The following is a 22,211-nucleotide window of genomic DNA, read 5'->3' as shown; positions in this document are numbered from 1 at the left end:
ACTTTAATTCATGAAAGTTCATGAAATTCATGGGTTCGTCACTTTTTGAGGTCCCCCTGAAACATTTCCGTTGTGGTTCGTGCTATTTGCAGCAGGTTCGTGTGTTTGCAGCGCATTTCCGAGTTTGCAGCGCGTTTCCGTATTTGTGTTTGCGTAGCGAGGATTTGCAGCGCCTGTGTTGTCAAACTGATGAAGATGTTTTCTTAATTTGTTGTCGTTTTTTTCTGTTTGCATGTGTTTTCTTAAGTTGCAGCGCGTTGAGCTCTCTCGGCCACCATAAGTAACACTTCATAACAAGGTCCCATCAGTTAATACAGGAACATGAACAAACAATGAACAATACATGTATTACAGTATTTACTGTCTCTGTTAATGTAAGTTAATGAAAATACAGTTGTTCATTGTTAGTTCATGTTAATTCACAGTGCATTATTTAATGTTAACAAGCACAACTCTTGATTTTAATAATGCATTAGTAAATGTTGGAATTAACATTAACTAAGATTAATAAATGCAGTAGAAGTATTGTTCATTCTTAGTTCATGTTAACTGAAGAAGTTAACTAATGTTAACTTATGAACCTTAATGTAAAATGTTACCAAGAATTCAGAAGAAATCCTAATAAGCACAACTGTTTTCAACATTAATAATACTACATTTTTCTTGAGTACCAAATCAGCATATTAGAATGATTTCCTGTGTCACTGAAGACTAAAGCAATGGCTGCTGAAATTGTAAAATATATTCCCGTAGAAAACAGTTATTTCAACAATAGCTCACAACATAAAAAAAACCTTACAGACACCAATTCTATGGCTCTCAATGACAGAAGTTTTCTAAAACTTGCAATTGTTGTATGATGATTAATTCCCGCATTTAAATGCAGTTGGCACTCTCAAAAACTTGCAGATCAAAACAGATCTGATGCATTTTTACTGTTTCATTATTACTAAACTCAGATAATATTCCATACTTAATATTTAGAGCTCATAATCAACAGGCCTTCATTACGTCTGTCTGATAAGAGGAGCGATGTCAGAGCCTCTGCGCCGAGAGAGAAGCATAATGGAGCTTCAGATAAATGGGTGGGCAAAGCTGTTGAAAACTGTATCCATTTGAAAGGCTCCGGATCCTGATAAAGCCAGTCAATCTGAGTAGCCTAATCTGTCTCCCTAATATTGTTGGCTTTTGAAATGGCCTGCTAAAAAGTGCTCATCTCCTTTCTCATTAAAGCAGACCAAATGGGAAAGACCGTCATCTCTCTCTCTCTCTCTTTCACTCCCTCAATTTCTCTGTTCACATCGGTTCGCTCTATTAACCAAGAAAAAAGCCTAAACAGATCTGTGATTGTAAACATTCACCCTTTAAAAACAATTAACGCATGTTTCACTCAGTCAGGCAACAATTATGCGAAGTTACTGGAATCAGCTACTGACGCTGTTATTGGATTTCATGATATTTCCAATCTATTGGTGGTCAAAGAGACATATTGCACAATCAGAAATTAGCCAATGGAACAGAGCAGCTCAGTCAATGACATCAATTTGTAGGCCAACCTGGAAGGCTATTTCACCATGGGGTCCCATGAGGTGTTTAGAACAGAAAAGGTTTTCGATTTTTTCGATAAAACATTACACTTATTACATCACATGGAGCTACAGTTGTCTCATTCTATAAGCATGTCTAAACTCACATCCTATTTAGCAATGAAAAATAGCACCTTCCACCATTTAAGAAATGACTGAGTGTAATTTATGGAAACAAAATGGGAAAATCTGAAGCAATTCTAAAAACCGTCTGGAAACTGCTGATCCCATGGCTTGAAAATCCTAATTCTCTTTTAGGTTTTACAACTACAAATTCAGCTCTACAGGTTGAAAAGTCTGTTAGCATATGTTAGACCAGCGGTTCCCAATTCCAGTCCTCATGACCCACCGCTCTGCACATGTTGTGTGTTTCACGCATCGCTTCCGACGTTTGTTCTATTCCAACGTTACTGCCCTTCGAAGTGGACATCACAGGATATTCCGCCATTATTCATTAGTTCGAAGCGAGCGTATGTGTTCCATTTGAAGGTCATTAAAGCGTGCGAGACGTAAATTTAAAATGCATTTATTTACAGATGCACTTATGTCACACTTCTCTAGTAAGTTTCATCTGTGTGTGAAGACGCTACATGCGGTGACGTAGCGCAAATATGTGAATGAATGTTTCGAAGTATAGTAAACAGATTTCCCCCGCTTAGGGAGCAGGGAGCAATGAACACTTTGCAAGGACCATGTCAATCGGATCGCAGTTCCTGCACGGACCTCACTTCTAATGAGCTGGTTATCTGAATCAGGTGTGTTAACTAAGAGAGACATGCAAAATGTGCAGAGCGGTAGGGCGCGAGGACTGGAATTGGGAACCGCTGTGTTAGACTACTATTATAATAGCAGTCATACTGAGGATTCTAAAATAACACCAAAGCTCCTTGTAAGCATAGTAAACATGATTTATAGATTCTTTGAAGTATACATAATTCAGCTTGTAATCTACCAAGAGCCACCACATAGTGAGTTAATATAAAAGCAACAAATTCTGCTCAAACTAAGCAAGCACCCAGTTACGATGGTGCTCCTAAGATAAGGTTCAGAGCCAGAGCCTAGTTTTTCAAATTTATTCTTACTCTCAAAACCCAAAGCACCAGTTTTGAACCAGGAAAAGTGGTTCGTAAGTAGCACCAAAACATTGCTGGTCTAGAAGTAAGAACTGCTTGTGTCAGGGGCTGGGGGCGGGGTTACCGTGACCAACAATACGAACAAAAACTTTTGACCTCCATTTATGAAACAGCAGCTAAACACGTTGGATTCACTGTGTCTGGATGCCAATGTAGGTTTGCAAAGCCATGAATATCAATGCAACGTCCACCATTTTTGATATCAGGCTTGTTCGGGATATATCAGCGTTGTGCGGTCCAGTCAGCGTGTGGTGTCAAAGTACTGCAAACCAATTCAAAAGCTTAAAGAGCAGGTCATATTGGTGTCCTAATATTGTGTTGGAGTCCCCTACAACAGGTTTAAATGCATCAGAGGTCAGAAAAAAATTGTAATTTTCTCAGAATATACATTTATACAAGAATGTAAAACGCGATTGGGCTAGCTTTGTGCAGCAATTGGGTGGGTTCTGTTGCGAAAACCTGGCAACCCTGATGCACCTTTACATAAAACCATAATATAGTGCTCCAATCTGTTCTTAAAAGGATGACGTAAAAACATTTTGTTTAACACTTAGCGAATTGTGCCCAAACACATAAAAGTCTGTAAACACATAACTTACTAACTGATAAAACAACACAATTTGTAAACCAAAATATGTCTAAGTTACATTCTTTATTATTAAACAAAGTAATTAGAACAATGACAGTCTACATTAGTCGACACAGGAAATAGTGGGTTTATAATGAATTAGACTGGTTGGCTGGTCTTAGCTGATTTAAGCTGGAAGTAGCTGGTTTTAGCTGGTCTCCCAGCCTGGCCAGGCTGGTTTTAGCTGGTGGTTTTCCAGCCTGACCAGCTAAGACCAGCCTGACCAGCCTAGGCTGGGAAAGTGGCAAAAACCCCTCTAAAAACAGCCTGCTGACCAGCTATGACAAGCTAAAACCAGGCTGGTTGACCAGCTAAAACCAGCCAACCAGCCTAGGCTGGTTTTAGCTGTTTTTTTCACCAGGGAGTTCATTATAAACCCACTATTTCATAAGAATGTGTCGACTAATGTAGACTTTCATTGTTCTAATTACTTCGCTTAATAATAAAGAGTGTAACTTAGAAATATTTTGGTTTACAAACTGTGTTGTTTTATCAGGAACTATTTCAGTAAGTCAGTAATATTGTGGTTTACCTGGAAACCTAAAGCTGCACTAGGTATACATCACATATTAGCACCACTGATTCTTCACATCATAATTTTTCGGCAATGAAAAAAAAAAACTTGCTTTCACAGCGCAGAACACAGTGTGTTCTCAACATGATGTAAACACACTAACTAGTAGAAGTGTTACCTCGACTCTTTCTTTTGAGAGACAATATCTTTATGTATAACAGACTTTTTGATTAACAACTTTGCAAACTGTTTACACTGAAGAATAGCTATGTTACAAACTGCAAAAAATATATTTTTCGAAAACCCATATGACCTGCTCTTTATAAAAAAATCATCTGCTTTCCAAACGCTCTCGCTGTGCTTAGGTGTTGTGCACCTGGTGTGCAAGCAAGCCTGGTGTGTTTGTATTTGGTGCTGCTGCGCAAGCGTTGATGGGAAAGATGAGACATATTCAGCAACGTAAGACCTGGCTCTGTGGTGGCTCTCTAGCCCATGGAAAGGTAAACCAGTTTGCCGGCTCGCCAGTCAAAGCAGCTCCGAACGGCAATAGCACTGGCTCTGAACTTGCAACTGGTTTATGCTGGTGAAAAAAAGGGCTAAGAGAGGCTCCTCAAAGGGCATTAACTTGGGGCTTCTCATTTCCCAGCAACTGATTCTCACATTAAAGTATGTGGGACTCTTATATACATGTTCTTCAGAACTGTGTCTACCTATTTGAGGAAAGACTTTTAGACTTAAGTACAGTGATGAAGGTTTTCAGGCGCACCAAGGGGGATGCTTGAGAAACAGACAGAAACAGGGCTGCCTACCAGCTGGGCCTCACCCACGTTTCGAATCCACAGATGGAGAAGCTCAAACGAGAGTGACGCCTCCATAATTAATAAGAGAGGAAGTTGACTTGAGTTTGCCCACCTCATCATGACCTAATTATCAACACGAGGCTGGCTGGGCGACACTGCAGACACTCACTCCTACACATGGATAAACTCATTTGGTTTTGAAAAAGACTAAAACATTTTGTGTTTTCAATTGGCGTATTTCCTTAGGCAGTTTACTTGGCTTGAAAGAAGCAGTTCTTCAGTGCAAATTATTCTATTATGGGCTGTTTTGTGTGCCACACACCTCTGTTGTCCTTGAGGGAGAAACTGTGGTTGTTAGCGACCTCAGGGGCCAGGCTGAAGTGGAAGTGCTGGCGGTGGGCCATTTCGTCCTTATCCGTGGCGCTAACTGTCTCAATGAGCTGTGGAGCAGAGGGTTCAAATCAGGTCATGTTAAATTGGTTAAAATCACCAGGGCATGCCTTTAAATAAAAGTATGCCTCTTTTATCTCTTTCTTTCTCTCTCTCTCTTTCTTTTTTCTGTCACTTATTCAAACTTGCAACTGCCCGACAAAGGAAAAGCGAGCACTGAATTGATTAAATTTAGACATCAATATAATCTTTTATAGTGTTCATTTAAAAGTTTTGATGGAAGTTGTGACCTCTTTTAGGAATTAGCTAATTCATTAACAGTTTCCTGCACCTATTTAAAGACAGTCATACATTTCACAGACACTGGGATCAAATATGTGACATTAAGTTTTCTAAGCCAAAACCTCACCACTAGTCTAAAATATTATCTGAAAACACTTTACAATAAGATTATTCACTAATCTTCAAAGGTTTATATATATATATATATATATATATATATATATATATATATATATATATATATATATATATATTAGTGGTGGGCCGTTATCGGCGTTAACGTGCTGCGTTAAGGTGAGACTCTTATCGGGCGATAAAAATAATATCGCCGTTAATCTATTCTCAAAGTTGGGTTGGGAGCTGGGTCTATACTACGCAAGCTATGATGACTTTCACCTTGATATTTTAGCGCGAATGTATACCTAGCCGAATTGCACTGTAGGGGGCGAGAACAAGTCTTCGAACCTGTGTGTATGCCTACTGTGAAATTACCACATCAAACGAGACGTACTAACATGGATGCAGCTATGAAGCCGCCGGGTTTGCTTCAGGGCAGGGGCGTTGCTAGACCCTTTTTACTGGGGCACGTGCCCCATTGAAAATCTGCTGTGCCCCAGTAAAATCTCAAATTTGAGTTATAATTTACTTTGATAATCCCGAAATAAAGACATTAAACTATATGCAACAACTGAATTGACGCTTCTAAAAGCAACGCAGTTTAACCGAAGACTATGCACGCAGATATCCATGCCCGTGCGCGTCTGTGTATTTAACTGCAACGCGCACGTCGCGCAGCCTTTTACGCAGAAGTACATGCAGTGTAGGAATAGTTGGTTACACAAGTTTGTATAGTTAATTGTGTTGTAAATGCAATTGTCAAGCAGTTTGTGATGCATTTTGGAAACAGGAGATGAGCCCCTGGTCTAATGCGCCACCTGGCTTGAGAGACCCGTTCGCAAAGACTTACTTTTAGTCATTATTTGGGTAGCACACATATTCTGAATGCCTTCGTCAGAATTCAAATTAGCCATTTTAATCTAGAGTAATTCCAAGATTACAGTGAGATTAATCTAGATTAAGAAAATTAATCTATACCCATCACTAATATATATATATTATATATTATATTGTTCAAAGAAGTCACTTATGTTCACCAAAGCTGCATTTTTTTTAGATTAAAAATCAAGTAAAAATAGCAATATTGTCCAGTCTTTAGTGTCACATGATCCTTCTGAAATGATTCTAATTGGCAGATTTGGTGCTCAAAAACATTATTGGTATCGCCAAAGCCAATACTGACAACATTTGTGCTGCATAATATTTTTTATGGAAACCATAATGCATTTTTTTTTTATTCTTTGACCAATAGAAAGTAAATATATATATATAAAACCTTACTGTAAAGTGTTGCTAATACTTTAATAAGTGCTTCAAATTATTTAATTGTTCCCTAAATAAATTACTTGATTTACCTTTCCAGGGTTGACATTTTCACAGACAAGCACTTCGTTTTGAGTGGCAAATTCTGGAGCGTTGTCATTCACATCTTTGACTTTGATATTGACTCGTACTTTTGCATCTTGGTGATGGCCGCCTGGAAGAACAACAGAACAAAAAGAGACAAAATTTTAAGATTAATAAATAATTCAGTGTGTTGTAAAAACCTGAGTTAGCCCTTAGCGGAAGGACGTGAGTGACAAGACAGAATTGTTAAAGCTGCCCTAAAAAATGCTGGATTGAAAAATGATTCACTAGCATCTCCTATCTAAAAATGATCAGGTTTAGTGTATGCCTTGATGCTTTGCTTTCAGACCCAAGCATCTTCCACATAACAAAAGAATATTTTCGATGTAGTTTCCGTGTCTTTCGACAAGAATTTTTGATGGTCGAAATTATCAAAGACAGTGGAATGAAAAGGAAAATGTATCGTACAGCAACTTTGAATTCAACTAGAACAAACAATAACTGCACCTCAAGGAAATCACATACACACAAAAATAAATATGTAACATTTTTGGGCCAATTACACACTGTTCACTGAACCGAGGCTATCATTTGAAGTTTGAAGAGGTAATCTGTGGCTGTCTCTTCTGAAATCATGCAGAAGGCCTGGCGACACTACAACCACATAAGAGCAGGGTGGAGGGAGAGCTGGGGAGCTTGGTTAGGGAAAAAATGAGAAACACGCAAGGCTACTCTGTTATTTAAAAGCCCAGAAAAGAGATGAGTGACCTACCACTCTCTGTAGCACTGACGGAAATGTTGTGCCAAGCCTGTGCTTCCCGATCTAAAGGCCTTGTGGTCCTAATAATGCCGTCCTCAGGATTAATGGTGAAAAACTCTTCCAAGTCTGTGTAGCGTGGGATCATATAACTGGGATGAAAAAGAAAAAAAAAAACAATGTGAAAACTTTTTCTGTTTTTTTTTTTTCCCTCAGTCTCTCTTTGAATTGTATCTAATAAATCAAAAGAGTACAATATTTTACTGACTGTCATCAAACAAAGCATTGTAGTGACAAAAAAACAGCCAAAGCAAAAGTAATCCGATTCCTTTTACAGGAAGTGGTTGCTACCTGACGGGGTTGTTCATGATGTCAGTGTCTTTGGCATGCACACGGCCGACCACAGTGCCCGCTGGGGCGTTTTCCTCCACCTCAAAATTGTAGCTGGGAGCCATGAAGGTCGGGGGCTCATCTGCATCTTCTACTGATATTTTCACAGTGGTAGTATCTTTGTATGGACCCCAAGCAGCGAAACGTGGGTCCACATGTGGGTTGGAGGCTTCTACCCTTAGCGTGTACGATCGCTTGGTCTCAAAGTCCACAGTCTGAAAACAAGAGGTCAGGACACAATTTAGTTATTCAAATTGATGGAATCTGTCGATAGAGAAAAAAATATCTATATTTTCAGAAACTGTACACATACATTAAAATGACCCCTGTGTCAATTGATTCTGGACTACATGGAGAATCAAAGGTGAATTAAAAGATAAATGAGTCTGAGCAATAAAATAACCATTAATAGATTACCAATAAATCAAGTTAAATTAAATAGGAAAAGTAAACACTAGTGTATTTCCAAACAAAAAAAAAAAAGAAAAAAGTTTAAAAGACGCAGACTAGAGGGCACTGTTGTTATACATTTGGGAAGGAGACTGAATCAACAAAGAAGCTCAAATGAGACAGCATTCGAATATCAAGGCTCTTGCAGATGTCTTTCAGTTACAGATTGCACTTTTTTACAATTCTCAAATGGCACAATTCTCATGCAATTTAGGTTCAAGCAAATGAAACAAGATTTAAAAAAAGAAAAACTGTGCTCAAAAGCAGCCAGTCATTTGGTCCGCTTGTGTCCTCCTGCATCGCCAGTTTTCACACGTCCGCCTGTTTTCTGATTAGCCTGTCTCACCCGTCACACCTCTCGGTCACAAATTACCAAGTGAGAATTACACATAAAGGGTACATATCAACTCAAACACACACTCACACGTACACATGCCAGCTAGCTGTGTGTTGATTGGTTGAAAGTTGTTTTTCTTGCTTCCTCATCCTCTTTTCTCCCATTTTCTTTTCTTTGGATCTCTTTAATGGAGCTGCCAATGGTGGAAACAAGTATGACCCAGTTCTTTCCTCCAACAGGTTGGAAACTATTCTCTGTTTATCCTGACAACAACAGCCCCCCACACTTCTCTTTCCCCTACTACAATCCTTTATTTGGCACCTAATAACTCCCGACTGAACCTAATCAGGAACAGATAATATTCACAATAATGCTACGTCTCCTCTTAATATTCAGCCTGCGTCGCCTGCCCGCAGTTGAAACAGAATACTTGATTAAAACCCTGGCAATTCCGTCAGTAATTTCGACTTTAATTTTCAACATGCTTTGAAGAGCAAAAGGTGATGATTTCCCAAGAGGTGTATCAGCGAGGCATTGTGTTATTGAGTGAAGCAGCGTTGCATCAAGCTGATTGTTGTTGGCATGCCGTATTGTCTGTTCTCTCACCCTTCTGCGTGATTCATCCCCTCCTTATACCCTTCTCGGCAAAAAGCACTGCTGTGGCCATGACGTTTAAAAAAAAAAAAGCAAAGCTGACAAAATCCCCCTCCAGTTGTTCCTGCACCATACAAACCACCTTTACACAAACAACATCCACAATATGCTCACGCTCCACCAGATTACACAGCTCAAACAGCACTAATGCTTGACTGCATAGGTTTTCCTTTTTTTAGTGAGCCTTCCTTTCTAATGATCATTGCGAGGATGATCACTAGAAATCTTAAGCTGTGGAGGTGAAATGCACAGGATCACCAGCAGGTGGCAGTGTTAAGGCTGCAGGCTGGGTCTCTTTGGCTCTCAGGCTAAAGCTGGTTAGTGGCTAGCAGGCTTCTCGGGGCGATGCAAGATTTCTCTCGGCCACGGGAGGTGGGGGTACGGACGGGAGGCAGCCTAACCCGAGTGGCTGTGTAATTGTCTGCATAATCCAGGACCTCAGAGCAGGGGAGGAATAACCCGGGCAGCACGGCCCAGATGAGCTTCCCTCACACGGACAGAGAGAAGCAGCCATGAAAGTCAATGCTCATCTCAGACATAATAGGGAAGGGATGGGCAATGTCATTGCAATTACAGAGTGAAAATGGTGAAAAATCACTCCAGCTTCCGAGCAGGCCTACACTTGCACTCACAATCCTGCATATTTGAGCATCCATGCAAATAGGAACGCAAATGAACAAGCAAATAAGCTTAATGCAAATGATTCCTCAAGGAGAGAAATCAAGGAACAAGGCATGGACAGAGAAATTGACTTTAATGTTATCTGACAACCACACCCCTCCCTTTCTCGCGCACACACTTCCTTCCATTCACAATCACACTTACGTAACTGGACGTTGCACTCACACATACTTTTTTGGAGCTCTCACACACTTCACCTTCTTTAGTTTGATGACTGCCTCCTGGGTCTCCGAGTCCTTGGAGATCTCGAAGAGGTTCATGCCGTCTCCCTCCAAGATGCGATAATCCACCAGACCGTTCTCCGCCAGATCGGGATCTTTGGCCTTCAATCGACCCACCTCCTCACCGGGAACCTTGTCCTCCGAGACCGCCATGGCGTAAACAGCTGTGAAGAAGGTGAGTGAGTGCCGGGAGCTCTCAGTAAAGAGGGGGGTAGGAGGTTATGCGGTTTATAATATCTCTGAATCACAGGCAAGAAAAATCATGATCACACTGCCCACCCGGGAATGGAGAGCCGGTTCTCTGTGTGATACCGATGCTACCTTCAGCTAGCTGCCTGGCACCTGTGAGCTCTTAGCTGGTGAGAACAGGAGTGCATGTGTGAAATTTATATTTGTGTGCTCGAGTGAGCCTGTATGTGCATGTGGGTGGGTGTATGAAGACTATAACAGACACCTGCCTGAGGCTGGAGCTCGCAGAAGGACCATATGGCTCCACTCCCTGTCTGCTGAGAGCCAAAGGCTTCAGCTGCATTTATAAAAATAACTCCCACATGGGGAGGAAGTCCTCACAAAGAAAGGCCAGGGCGTGCAAAGAGGTCTGCGTTTTCAATCAGACCCTCTGCAGACCAAAAAAGAAAAGGAACGTTTTCATCTACACGTTACAAGTTTGTAGCGACTTAGTCATGTGTCAACGTCTGTTTCGGATAGGGCAAACAAGTCTGGGAATCGATATCGAGCCTAAAAGAGACAGCCGACTACTCAAGCTGCATTTTTCGGTGTGAGCAGAACCACATTAAATATCTCAAGCTCACATTCTCACCTGTGCTCTGAGCCAAACTGCTGTCCACATTAAAAAAATCTATCTTGCTCCCGAAATGTTCCATCATGCAGTCAGCTCAAAACTATCGGTGAGGTAGATTTAAGGATCTGCTGGGCTAAGCTACTCATTGTGGGCAATAACCTTGCAATGTACAGTTTATTTTGGTCCGTGAATAACGGTTTCTACCAGCACCAAAAACAGGGATTGTGTAGGAGCTGGAGCACTGGGACCATGCTGCATTCTGCTTAAGTCAGGAAAAAGCTTGAAGGCCCTTTGCTACCGAGCCCGAGGCTCAGAGCGCACAAAAAAGCAAAAGCTCGGAGGAGATTTATAGGGCCGATTTCTGGAACAAAAGACAGATAAAAATCTATGTGCTTAGTGTGCAGTTTAATGTCACATTGGCAACACATGAGCGCTAGCTCACACTAGCCCGTTCTCGCTCTCTTCTGTATACGCAAACACGGTAAATATTTCATCTAGCCTTTCACGCTCGAGAGACTTGATGTCATCGTGCTCGTGCTGAACGTTTAAAGAACATTTGAATAATTAAGTTGTGATATTTTCATGTTAACATCTGTAGCTCATATTAGCAGATTCTGACTTGGTCCCTGAGGGCTTGTCAATGTTAATATGTGGTTTGAGGATTGAAGTGTGGAAAAGAAAGAGCTGTGCACTGGCTAAAAGCAAACTCTCCTCCCCTGGTGCATGCATAGCAGAGGTCAGAGTAATGTTGTGTGTAGCCAGCCAAAGAGCAAGGCATGGTCACAGTGACTATAATAAAACCTGACAAGGATAGAGGGGGACAATACATGATGGATGGAGGAGAGATGGAGATAGGGAAAGAGAGAAAGACAGAGAAAGAGGGCATATTCACAGCTGGAAGAATAAATTCTCTTACTCTGAGTGAACTTCGGAGGGTTGTCATTGACATCAGTCAGGGTGATTTTAACCTGAGTGGTTCCTGACAGACCGCCCATGTGTCCACCCATGTCCTTGGCCTGGATGACAACGTCATACTCCTGCCTGGCCTCCCTGTCCATGTTGGGAAGAGCTGTTCGAATGATTCCTACAAACACACATAAACATGCGATGAAGATGCATCCAGATCATTCATTTATGACCATCCATTCACTGACTTGTTGAATGCTTATGCTCTTATTAATTGACTTGAGTTCCATCAACATTTATTATTACATTAAAAACCCTTTAAGTTAGATACCCCCTCAGAACTGGGGCAGAAAGCCCCCAGTATTTGTTATTTTAGTGAATTAGATGCACATTCAAACGTTTGCATTGCTCAATATAACCTATAGGCTAATTCAGTGGAATCGTTTAGTCTAAATGAATAGTTCAACCATGACACTCTACCTGTGCTCTAACTGGTTCAATTTCAATTTCAATGTTCCCAGCCAATCGAGTTACATTCTCATCACTGTTTACTTATATAATCAGGATGTATTCAATGAATGCCACGTCGTCCCACAATATGTGTCCTCATCTTACCCCACCGCCTCTCCAGGACCACCTGCCTATATCTCCTACAGGGGATGTTCTTCTGTCTAGCAGCAGAATCTTTTAATTTTATGCAAAATCTGCTAATTTTATGATCTGAGCATTTAGCAGAAGCGTCCTGATCCCGCCCCCTATCTCTCTCCCACTTCGTTTCCTGTCATTACTAATCTGTCCTATTGCAAAAATGCCAAAAAATAATAATTATAAATATATTTTACAGTACATATTTTTTTTGTGAACTGAATTAGCAAATTTATTTTTTAATATATTGGATGATGATCATCATCATCAATTTTATGAGTAAATATGTTATAATTTACAGTTGCAAGTTACAGTAAATGCATACTGTTCTTAAAGGGGCATCTTATACCGTCTTCTGAATCTATGTATACATCAAACACAGACAGCTTTTATCCAGCAGGGCAACTGACCTTGGTCTTACACTTCAGGATAGTGATGTAGAATAAAATTCTAGCTTTCAACTAACACTTTACTCTTGCATTCATCTTTCAGACTAGAAAAATATGTGGATATTTTGCTCATTCTTGAGGTTATTGAAGCATTTAACACAAACACACTTCCCCATCATGCAAAAGGGAATATATATGTGGAATAGTCATATGATGTTTTGATGGTAGCACACAGATGAGCAGCACTAAACAGGATCAAGCAAAACATCCAGCTTTAGTTTATTAGCAGCATCTGCTCCACCTCCTCTGACTGCTGTAGGGGTTTCTACTGCCACTGGGACATTGCGGGACTAATATGACCACGGGTTAATTTAGCTCAGAAAACGCAAGGTGCTCTCGCGAAGCGTGAAAGGACTACCCTCTTCATTCCCAATCCTCATACCGTGGTAATTGAATTGAAGCCAAACATGACTTGAAATTGCACATGATGCATATTTGAATGCATGGCTGGCTCCACAGAACTAACACTGAACCAGTGAAAATATCATTACTGACGACCGTACCTGTTTGTGGCTCCACGGAAAAATAAGGCTGGCCCTGCAGGATGCTGTAGACCAGTCTGGCGCTGTTGCCGTACGTAGGGTCATCTGCGTCTGTAGCTGTGACCTTTATCACTGAAGTACCTGGAGAGAAAGAACATCACACTTCAGCCATGATACAGATCGCTTTTGGATATTGCACAGATCTCACAGTCTAAGATACACCTCCCATCGACATTCACAACAAAGATAAGAGAGAATAGCAACTATTTCTCAGGTTATAAAGTTGATCCTGAATAACCTTTTTAAAGGCAACAAGAGTATTTCAGAGTCTAAACCCAGATGATACAAACCGTTGCCTCGGGTTTGTGCATGCAATGTTTTGCCTTCGGCCGGGCTAATTTCCATGAAATCTGATTCTGTTTACACACTAAAATCAATTTACCCAGCATGTTTACCAACTTGTCTAAAAGTATAAGGAATTGACCTGGACAAAACTAGCCTTTTGAGGTTCCCAGTGGTATTATCTGAGCTGTGAACGGGGGGTATCGGGGTAACAGATCGTTACCTCATGACAGGAGAGCATTACTGATGATGTATTGCACGGTGAAAATGCAGTAAACACAAACACGTGCACACAAACAAATGCAAGCGCACACGCACACACATCCAGACAAGTCAGCAGTCGCAAAACAACAGTTGCAACAAGAGTACCGACTCACTTTCTGAGAGTCAGATTTCAGCTCTTTTGAATAATGCATGAGGAACAAGCTGTCAGGCGTGGGCTCATAGAGAAAGAGAAGAAGCTGACAAATATGCTTTTCCAGAGGCTCGCACTCACCAACATTGGACATCTCAGCCACTCGCGCATAGTAAGGCCCATGAAGGAACTCTGGTGGATTGTCGTTGATGTCCTGCACCTTGACAATGAACTCTGAGGGAGGCTCTAGGGGTTTGTTGGTGTCTCGAGCCACAGCCTGGGCGGTCAGGGTGTACTGGGCCTGTTCTTCTCTGTCCAGTGTCTTTGTGGCATGAATGTTGCCTGTTTTGTCATCGATGACAAAAATAGTGCCTGCTCCTTCCCCTGAAAGGATGTATTTAATGTTTCCATCTCCTGAATCTACATCCGAATGAAGCTGGAGGAAGAGAAAAAGCATGTGAGAGAGAGCTTTCCATCAACAACGAGCAGGTCAAACAAGAACGCTGACTCAAAGCAGAAAGCTTTTTGGCTGGTCCTCAGCGACCCATGATAGCATCTCCTCTAGAGTATCACATTAACACACTCATATCTTACAGTAATATCCACCCTGATGGCCAGCAGCATTGACAGTGAATTCAGCAGGGAAACATCCCCCTCCTAAATGCAAGTCTACATTACTCTCAAGAGAACTTCATCGGTTCATATTAAAATGAGAACGAACCTCATTTTCAAAATGTATGACTGTTTATATGTTGCACTCATAGTCTATAGAGCTGATGCGAATCAAGGGATGTTGATTATGCTGGTTAAAATGAAATTAAACTCCTGACACAGAATATCCCCACTCAATAAGTCTAAACCTCCACTTGGGTTCAGGTGGGAATTTAAAGGCCAACGTGCTGCAGGTTCGCCATGTAACTATCCAGCAGGCCCATAAATCGTCCATTTCCCCTATGCAAGAACCATAGGGGACTGCGGCGTTATTAAAAAGGAAATCCAATTTATAACCTTTAATCAAGTGGGCCACTGATTGCTTTTGTGGAACAAATGGAGGATATTGCAAGGACTCTGTCTGTAATGAAAACCCCAATGACTTTCGTTCACAGCATAACCTTAAGAGAAAAAAAGAGAGGGAGGGAGATGGAGAAATGGACGTAGAAGTTTCTACTTACTCGACCTACTAAGACGGGATCTGGGCCTGTGTACTCCTCAATGACAAAGAACTGGTTCCAGACCCAACCTCGTTTGGAGCGGTGAAGCACCTGGCCCTCTTTGCCTCGCTCCCTGTGTCTGTGCAAAGAGAGATGGCGGCGATGACCGCGCTCCCGTGGACCTGAGCCTCTGTACGTCGCTGCCGCTGCAGCGCTCCATAGTGCGGCCCCCAAACACAAGAAGAACACCTGCAATCTCAGTCCCTCCCACATCCTGCCCAAACTGTCCACTTCCTCTGGGCCTTCCTGTTCGCACCCCTCCTGTGGGTATCAAGGTCCAGAGAGAATCCCTAAAATGGTGTCCTCTGGAAAGCGTGGTCGCAAAAGGGGTTGAGGGGGACAGGAGGAGACCTCACTGGATTTGACTTCTGAGATTCATCACAAAGTCATACTTTTCCGTTTTTTCCTCCTCTGATTCTAAAACAAAAAAGAAAAGACATTATTAGTCATGTGGAGATGTATACGTAGGGTACACAAGTTCTAAAAAAGTCAATGTCATTGATCATGTGAAATCCATTGTAAAGGTCAGATGTTCTTGTTTCCACTGAAGCACAAGATGATCTTTGGCATGATTATGATCATCAGGTTTTACAAACACACCTGGGGAGTTCATGCAGCTTGAGTGCTGCTCTCATTAAAGAAAGAGCATGACAAATCAAATACAAAGACATTCTGAAATTCATGGCAGTACTTCAACTCAACTTTTAGTTAAATTGTTAGGCTTACAATATGATTTGTAATGAAAACAATTCATTAAATTAGAAAAATGGCAGTATAAATCTTGAACTCCACTGTATACAACTTTGCTATACAACATGGCTTTTGTCAGACCACAATGGAGTTGAGTTAAATTGACTGTGTTGAAATGTATTAATTCATTTAGTAACAGTGTCCCCTGAATTAATTAAGCATCAGAGGTTGTAAGCCCATTTGCGCCTTTTCAATTAGACATTACACAGCCAGCGGTCTACCAGCCAACCATTGTTGCGGTGAGCTATTCTCTATGTTGCAGGAAATAAACCACAAGGTCTGCAGGTCTCATGGCTGTTTATTTAAAAATGTAATGAAAAAGAACTTTCTATTCATTCCAGAAGATCACACACAGAATAAAGAACACAAAGCGAAGAGGAAAAAAAAAAAAATAAAAAATAAAACTCTCTCTCTATATTTCAAAGGCTTAGGGTCAGTACGACTTTTTTTAAAGGAAATGAATACTTTTATTAAGAAAGGATGCCTTTAATCGATCACAAGTGACATAAAAGACATTTATAACATTGCAAAAGATTTCTATTTCAAATAAACGCTGTACTGTTTTAACATTCACAAAAGAATCCTCAAAAATCAGGATTTCATCATGGGTAATAAGAAACGTTAATAAAATTCCTAAATCAATTTTACACAAGACCTGCTCTCTAACAGCTATCAGTGCCATCCTTTTCCAGATCTTTATTCTGTGTAAACACTTGTCATGTCACACATCCTATAATTAACCACTCGAGTTGTTGGGTGAAATCCTATAAAGTCCGTTCATCGCTCTCTGTCTGGGTGTAGGCGGACGTGGTATGGGAGTGCGGCCCGCCAGGTATTTTCTCATCCACTGAGCCGCTAACAACCTTCAGCTCTGACAACAACAGCTACGGTGGCCCACTGCACCCACACACGCGCACGATGCGCCATCCTTACCCTAATCATAGTAAGTCAAATTCTCACTTCACACACTTACGGAGGAGGGGTTTGTGAGAGTGTGAAAGGCACCAGAGGGGTGGATGATAAGCAAGACAGAGACCTAAAACTAACCAATTGCCAGTCTGCAAAGTAAAGCTCGTAAATATCTCCCAAATAAAGTACATCCAGCAGAGAACTAGGAAAGTGGGTGCCCTAACTCAGGCAAACCTCTGTACTGTCAGACCCTGATTACATTATATTGCTTCATGCTCATCTCAGTCCCGACTGTAAATTGGTATCAGCGCTAGAGAAAGAAGACATTCTATTCCCTCCTTTCATTATTGACCGGCCACCAAAATGTCAGGATGCACTGTTATTTGGAGTGGTTTTACAGCCTCTAAAGTCTTCCTCTCAAGGGTGCTCCTGACAGACACTAGGAATCCAGAGCATTTACACCCATCAAAATAAGATTGTTTTTTTTTTTTTATGAAATAAGTCTCTTATGCTCACCAAGACTGCATTTATTAGAACAAAAATACATTAAAACACACTGTAAAAATCTGTAGCAGCTGTGGTTGTAAGAATTTTACTGTAAAAAATATGGTAGCAACGAAGAAACTGTTATTTCAAAGAAAAAACAATAAATTGTGAAATGTAATGCAGGGGATTCTGGGAATGTTATTCACTGTAAATTATACATTCTTTTTCACTTCCAAAAATGGTATACTAAAGTAAAATCACATGTAATGTCCAATACCGCATTTTTCACCGCATAAAGTAGGGGAACTTATCGTTATCCAATAATAGGTTTTTAGAGTAGCATTTTCACAAATTAAAATAACTGTTTTCTATAATATATTCTATAATTTCAATATATTTTAAAATGTAATTTAATCTTGCTAGGCAATTTTTTTTTTTTTTTTTAAAGAAGCCTATTATGCTCACCAAGGCAGCATGTATTTAACCAAAAATACAGTAAAACAGCAACACTGTGAAATATCTTCACAAATTAAAATAACTGTTTTCTATTTTAATATATTTTTAAATGTAATTCATTCCTCTGAGGCAAAGCTGCTTTTGTTTCTTTTTGTGAAGAAAGTCTCTTATTTTCAAAAATGCTGCATTTATTTGAACAAAAATACAGTAAAACCAGCAATACTGTTAAATATTTTCACAAATCAAAGTAACTGTTTTCTATTTTAATATATTTACATAAGCAATATATTCATCTGAGGCAAAGCTTCTTTTGTTTCTTTTCATGAAAGAAGTCTCTTATTCTCAAAAATGCTGCATTTATTTGAACAAAAATACAGTAAAACCAGCAATACTGTTAAATATTTTCACAAATTAAAGTAGCTGTTTTCCATTTTAATATATTTTAAAATGTAATTTATTCCTCTGAGGCAAAGCTGCTTTTGTTTCTTTTTATAAAAAAGTCTCTTATTTTCAAAAATCCTGCATTTATTTGAACAAAAATACAGTAAAACCAGCAATACTGTTAAATATTTTCACAAATCAAAGTAACTGTTTTCTATTTTAATATATTTACATAAGTAATATATTCATCTGAGGCAAAGCTGCTTTTGTTTCTTTTCATGAAAGAAGTCTCTTATTCTCAAAAATGCTGCATTTATTTGATCAAAAATACAGTAAAACCAGCAATACTGTTAAATATTCTCACAAATTAAAGTAACTGTTTTCTATTTTAATATATTTTAAAATGTAATTTATTCCTCTGAGGCAAAGCTGCCTTTGTTTCTTTTTTAAGGTACATAAATATCCTTGTTTGGGGATATTTGAGATATACATAACTGAATATTGTACTCAAAAACATTTGGATAATTGTTGCTCAACTTCCAGTTAAAGTCTTTAGTTATATTAAAACTATGGTACAACGGGTCTGTGACCCCTTGGGGGTCCAGGGTGATACTGCAGGGAGTCTGTACATTACTGTTTAATCTCAAACAAGTTTTGTAAAAACAAAAAATAATATATGCACAACCAAAAGCATTCAGTTAACTTCTAATTAAGAGGTTAATGTTGTGCTAAATGTTCATTGTCTCTCACTCATTAACACAATTTTCAAGTATATGACTGTACATTTAACAATGATTATTTTAATAGCTTTGCAATGTACTGTAGGCATAATAGAGTATGTAAATACATTAAGCATTAATTATAGGCTATTTTATACAATATGCATACAATAGCAAGAGGTCCCTGCTCCATCTCTCCTTCCACCAAGGGATTTGAAAAAGGTTGAAGACTCCAGTTCTACAACCCACAACATTCTTTTCAGAATAATTCTCAGCCTTTTCTTAGTCATCAGGGGTTTACGCTCTTTGTCTCAAACACCAAACCACTTGATGATTTGTAAAAACAATGAGAAATTACAGTAAATGGTCTTTAACCCCAGAGTGAGTTATTTTTGTTCTTACTGAAACATTTGTATAACAAACCAAGTGTAGAGTCACTCTGAGATGGTAAGCGATTCAACAGCCCTGCAATGTCTGTAACATCTGTAAAAGTGATACCGTTATTTATCCCGCACTCTTATCAGTCAGACGTCTAAGTGTGTCTCTGCTGAGGGATTCAAGCTCTAGCATCTCAAAACATATTTGATGAAGGAAATAAAATGTAGATATAGAATTTTAAGAGCAGTGGTATTTGTGTCGCTGGAACAAAGAAACTGCTAGCGTGTACTGTTACGCCTAATGGAGGGCAAGGCAAGAAAATGCCTCGGTGTTTTGGAACCACAAATGATCACCCTGCCTCACAGTCTATAATTACTAGTTTAGTGGGATATATTCAGTGGAATATATTACACATGCCTTAGACTAAATATTGAATTCTGCACAATAAAATGCCAAGAGCTTAATCATAATGTAGAGTTACAGACTCAGTTGCCACTGCAAGAGCCTTGGGACACAATGAAGCAACTGCAAAATCTGAAAAGCACTGGAAGTGATCGTCTGGCCCAACTAGTATGAAGATATAAAACAAATAAACGGATGAATGGGTGGATGAACAGATTTCAAAACCCTTAGCAGAAATGTCAAACCGGATCCAGAAGCTCTGTCACGGCCTATTGCAAGCATTCAGAAGTCTGAGAAGAATCTAATTTCCTATCATATTTTCTCTCGACGGAAGGATGGAGAAAAGGAAACGGAGAGCGAAAGAGAGGAAGGGTTATGGAATGACACTTGAAATCAAACAGAAGTGAAGCTATTTCTGTGGAAGACTGAGACCTGAGTGAAAGACAGTTATTCTGTTCTTTGCACAGTATTTTCAGTTAACAGCCACTTACCCTGTTGGTTTCTGAATTTTAGTAGCTATCGCTAAACGAAAGCAGAAAATTACAGCAATTCAGCTGCAAGCACACTCTCCTGCTCTGGATCTCCAACCACAAACTTAGTATCTAATGAAAAGTGGCTTGAGAACAAACTCTAATGCGAAAATGGTGTGGTCAGCTCTACTCAATTTTGCACTCATCTTTCTCTCTTTTATTTTTTCTCAGTAACATTCACTGTTGTATGACTGGGCAAAAGCACACCTTTGTAAAAATGATGTAAAGCAATACAAATGATTCATCTCTGTATATTTGATATATGCTTTAGCTGCTCGGATCCTTAGCAGCTACGTTCAATGTGTTCACATGAGTCTCTGAGATTGTATTTGTATTTGTATGTGTAGTGTGCGTGCACACATACACGTTATTAGATATTACACTAAAGTGGCTTTTGTGCTATACAAATGTGGCATAGATTTCCTTTTTTCCCCCTTAGTAGAGGTTCCAGAGTCTGTTCTGAGGTGTTTTTTTTATCATTACAATGTATAGGATTGCTATTTAGCAGGAAAGATGCAGCAAGATGTAGCAATTTCCCATGGTGCATGGTGACAGATTGTGTAAATATTTTCTCTTTTAAGTTTGTATATCATACTGTTCTGTTGTTTTATATTGTTTCCTAAAACACTATAATTAATTTTGGACCATACAACACACAATGAAATCTACATTTATTCAATTTAGGCATAATTAGTAAACAGTTCACCTAATTCTGTTCACTACTTACATTGCTAATTGCTAGTTTGTTACTGAAAACAGATGCAAATAAAAGCTTTGCTGTAGACCTGTACTTCTAAAGCATCTCTCTGCTTTAGACAGACACTCTCAAGCACTTTTATCAAGCTCAATAAAGGTTTAAGCATGTCACACAAACTAGGAATTGCTGTATAATGCACAGTGAAAAACAGTGAATGGATATTCCCAGAAATGCCTGTGCATGACACATCACATTTGTTTCTAATTTATATAAACAGTTTCTACTTGCCCACTTATGATTAACTCTGATTCAGCATGTGGCTTTCTGTTTTTCTACCCATGTTATTATGGTGGTAATCAGTACATTTAAGGTAGAGCTTATTTAGACTTGTATATTAGCATTGTATCTCCTATGAATTATAAGTAAAAATATAGGCAGCAATATGCCATCTAGTAATACCTGAAACACTGGCCCATTTTTTCACAGCTGCCACTTTTCAGGAGTATAAATATATATAACAGAATCTGTGTCACTCACACACTCATGCAGTCTCTATATTGTTTTTCAAAAGCATACACTTACACAGTGATATATATAAAATGCTTTTGCTTTAGTATTCAACTCCAGTTAATGTCACTGGTTTTTGATGGTCTGTTAAGACTGGTCTTTTGAACCATGTTTGACTCTACATTTCGATATATTCCGCCTTTCTATATATTCAAGAGCTTCTTGAAAGAGATCTCAAGTACTGCCTGCTGGTTTGGTGGCTGGCTTTGAAGCTCTTACAGATGTGGTGAAGAACCTTGAGTGGCTGCTACTTTGGTGTATATTTCAACAGCTTCCAGTAAGTGGTCCACTGCTAGATGCTCTAAGCAACTCTGCAACTACATCTGCAACTTTCCATTAATTTGCAACTACATGCCAACAAACAAAACATGGTTAGGGTTTGTGTTAGATTTAGTAGAATAAGCTGACAGGTATGTATAGTCAGTACAGTATGTCTGTTGGAGGACCATCAAAATAA

General features: G+C 39.6%; 1 protein-coding gene across 1 annotated transcript in view; it reads right to left on the bottom strand.

Annotated features, from left to right (window-relative positions):
- cdh11 (cadherin 11, type 2, OB-cadherin (osteoblast)) overlaps positions 1-22,211 on the bottom strand; it is a 59,426-nt gene that overhangs the window by 5,415 nt on the left and 31,800 nt on the right. Inside the window, exons 2-10 of the mRNA XM_073835856.1 lie at positions 15,441-15,896; positions 14,410-14,704; positions 13,593-13,712; positions 12,006-12,173; positions 10,264-10,451; positions 7,906-8,159; positions 7,570-7,706; positions 6,806-6,927; positions 4,984-5,101 (exon numbers count right to left, since the gene is read on the bottom strand). Of these exons, the coding sequence (XP_073691957.1) occupies positions 4,984-5,101; positions 6,806-6,927; positions 7,570-7,706; positions 7,906-8,159; positions 10,264-10,451; positions 12,006-12,173; positions 13,593-13,712; positions 14,410-14,704; positions 15,441-15,692 (1,654 nt within the window). The 5' untranslated portion in view covers positions 15,693-15,896. The remainder of the gene's footprint in view (positions 1-4,983; positions 5,102-6,805; positions 6,928-7,569; positions 7,707-7,905; positions 8,160-10,263; positions 10,452-12,005; positions 12,174-13,592; positions 13,713-14,409; positions 14,705-15,440; positions 15,897-22,211) is intronic.

Source organism: Garra rufa, chromosome 3 (genome assembly GCF_049309525.1).
Source record: "Garra rufa chromosome 3, GarRuf1.0, whole genome shotgun sequence".
Classification (NCBI taxonomy): Eukaryota; Metazoa; Chordata; class Actinopteri; order Cypriniformes; family Cyprinidae; genus Garra; species Garra rufa.
This window is presented reverse-complemented; position numbering and strand designations above follow the sequence as displayed.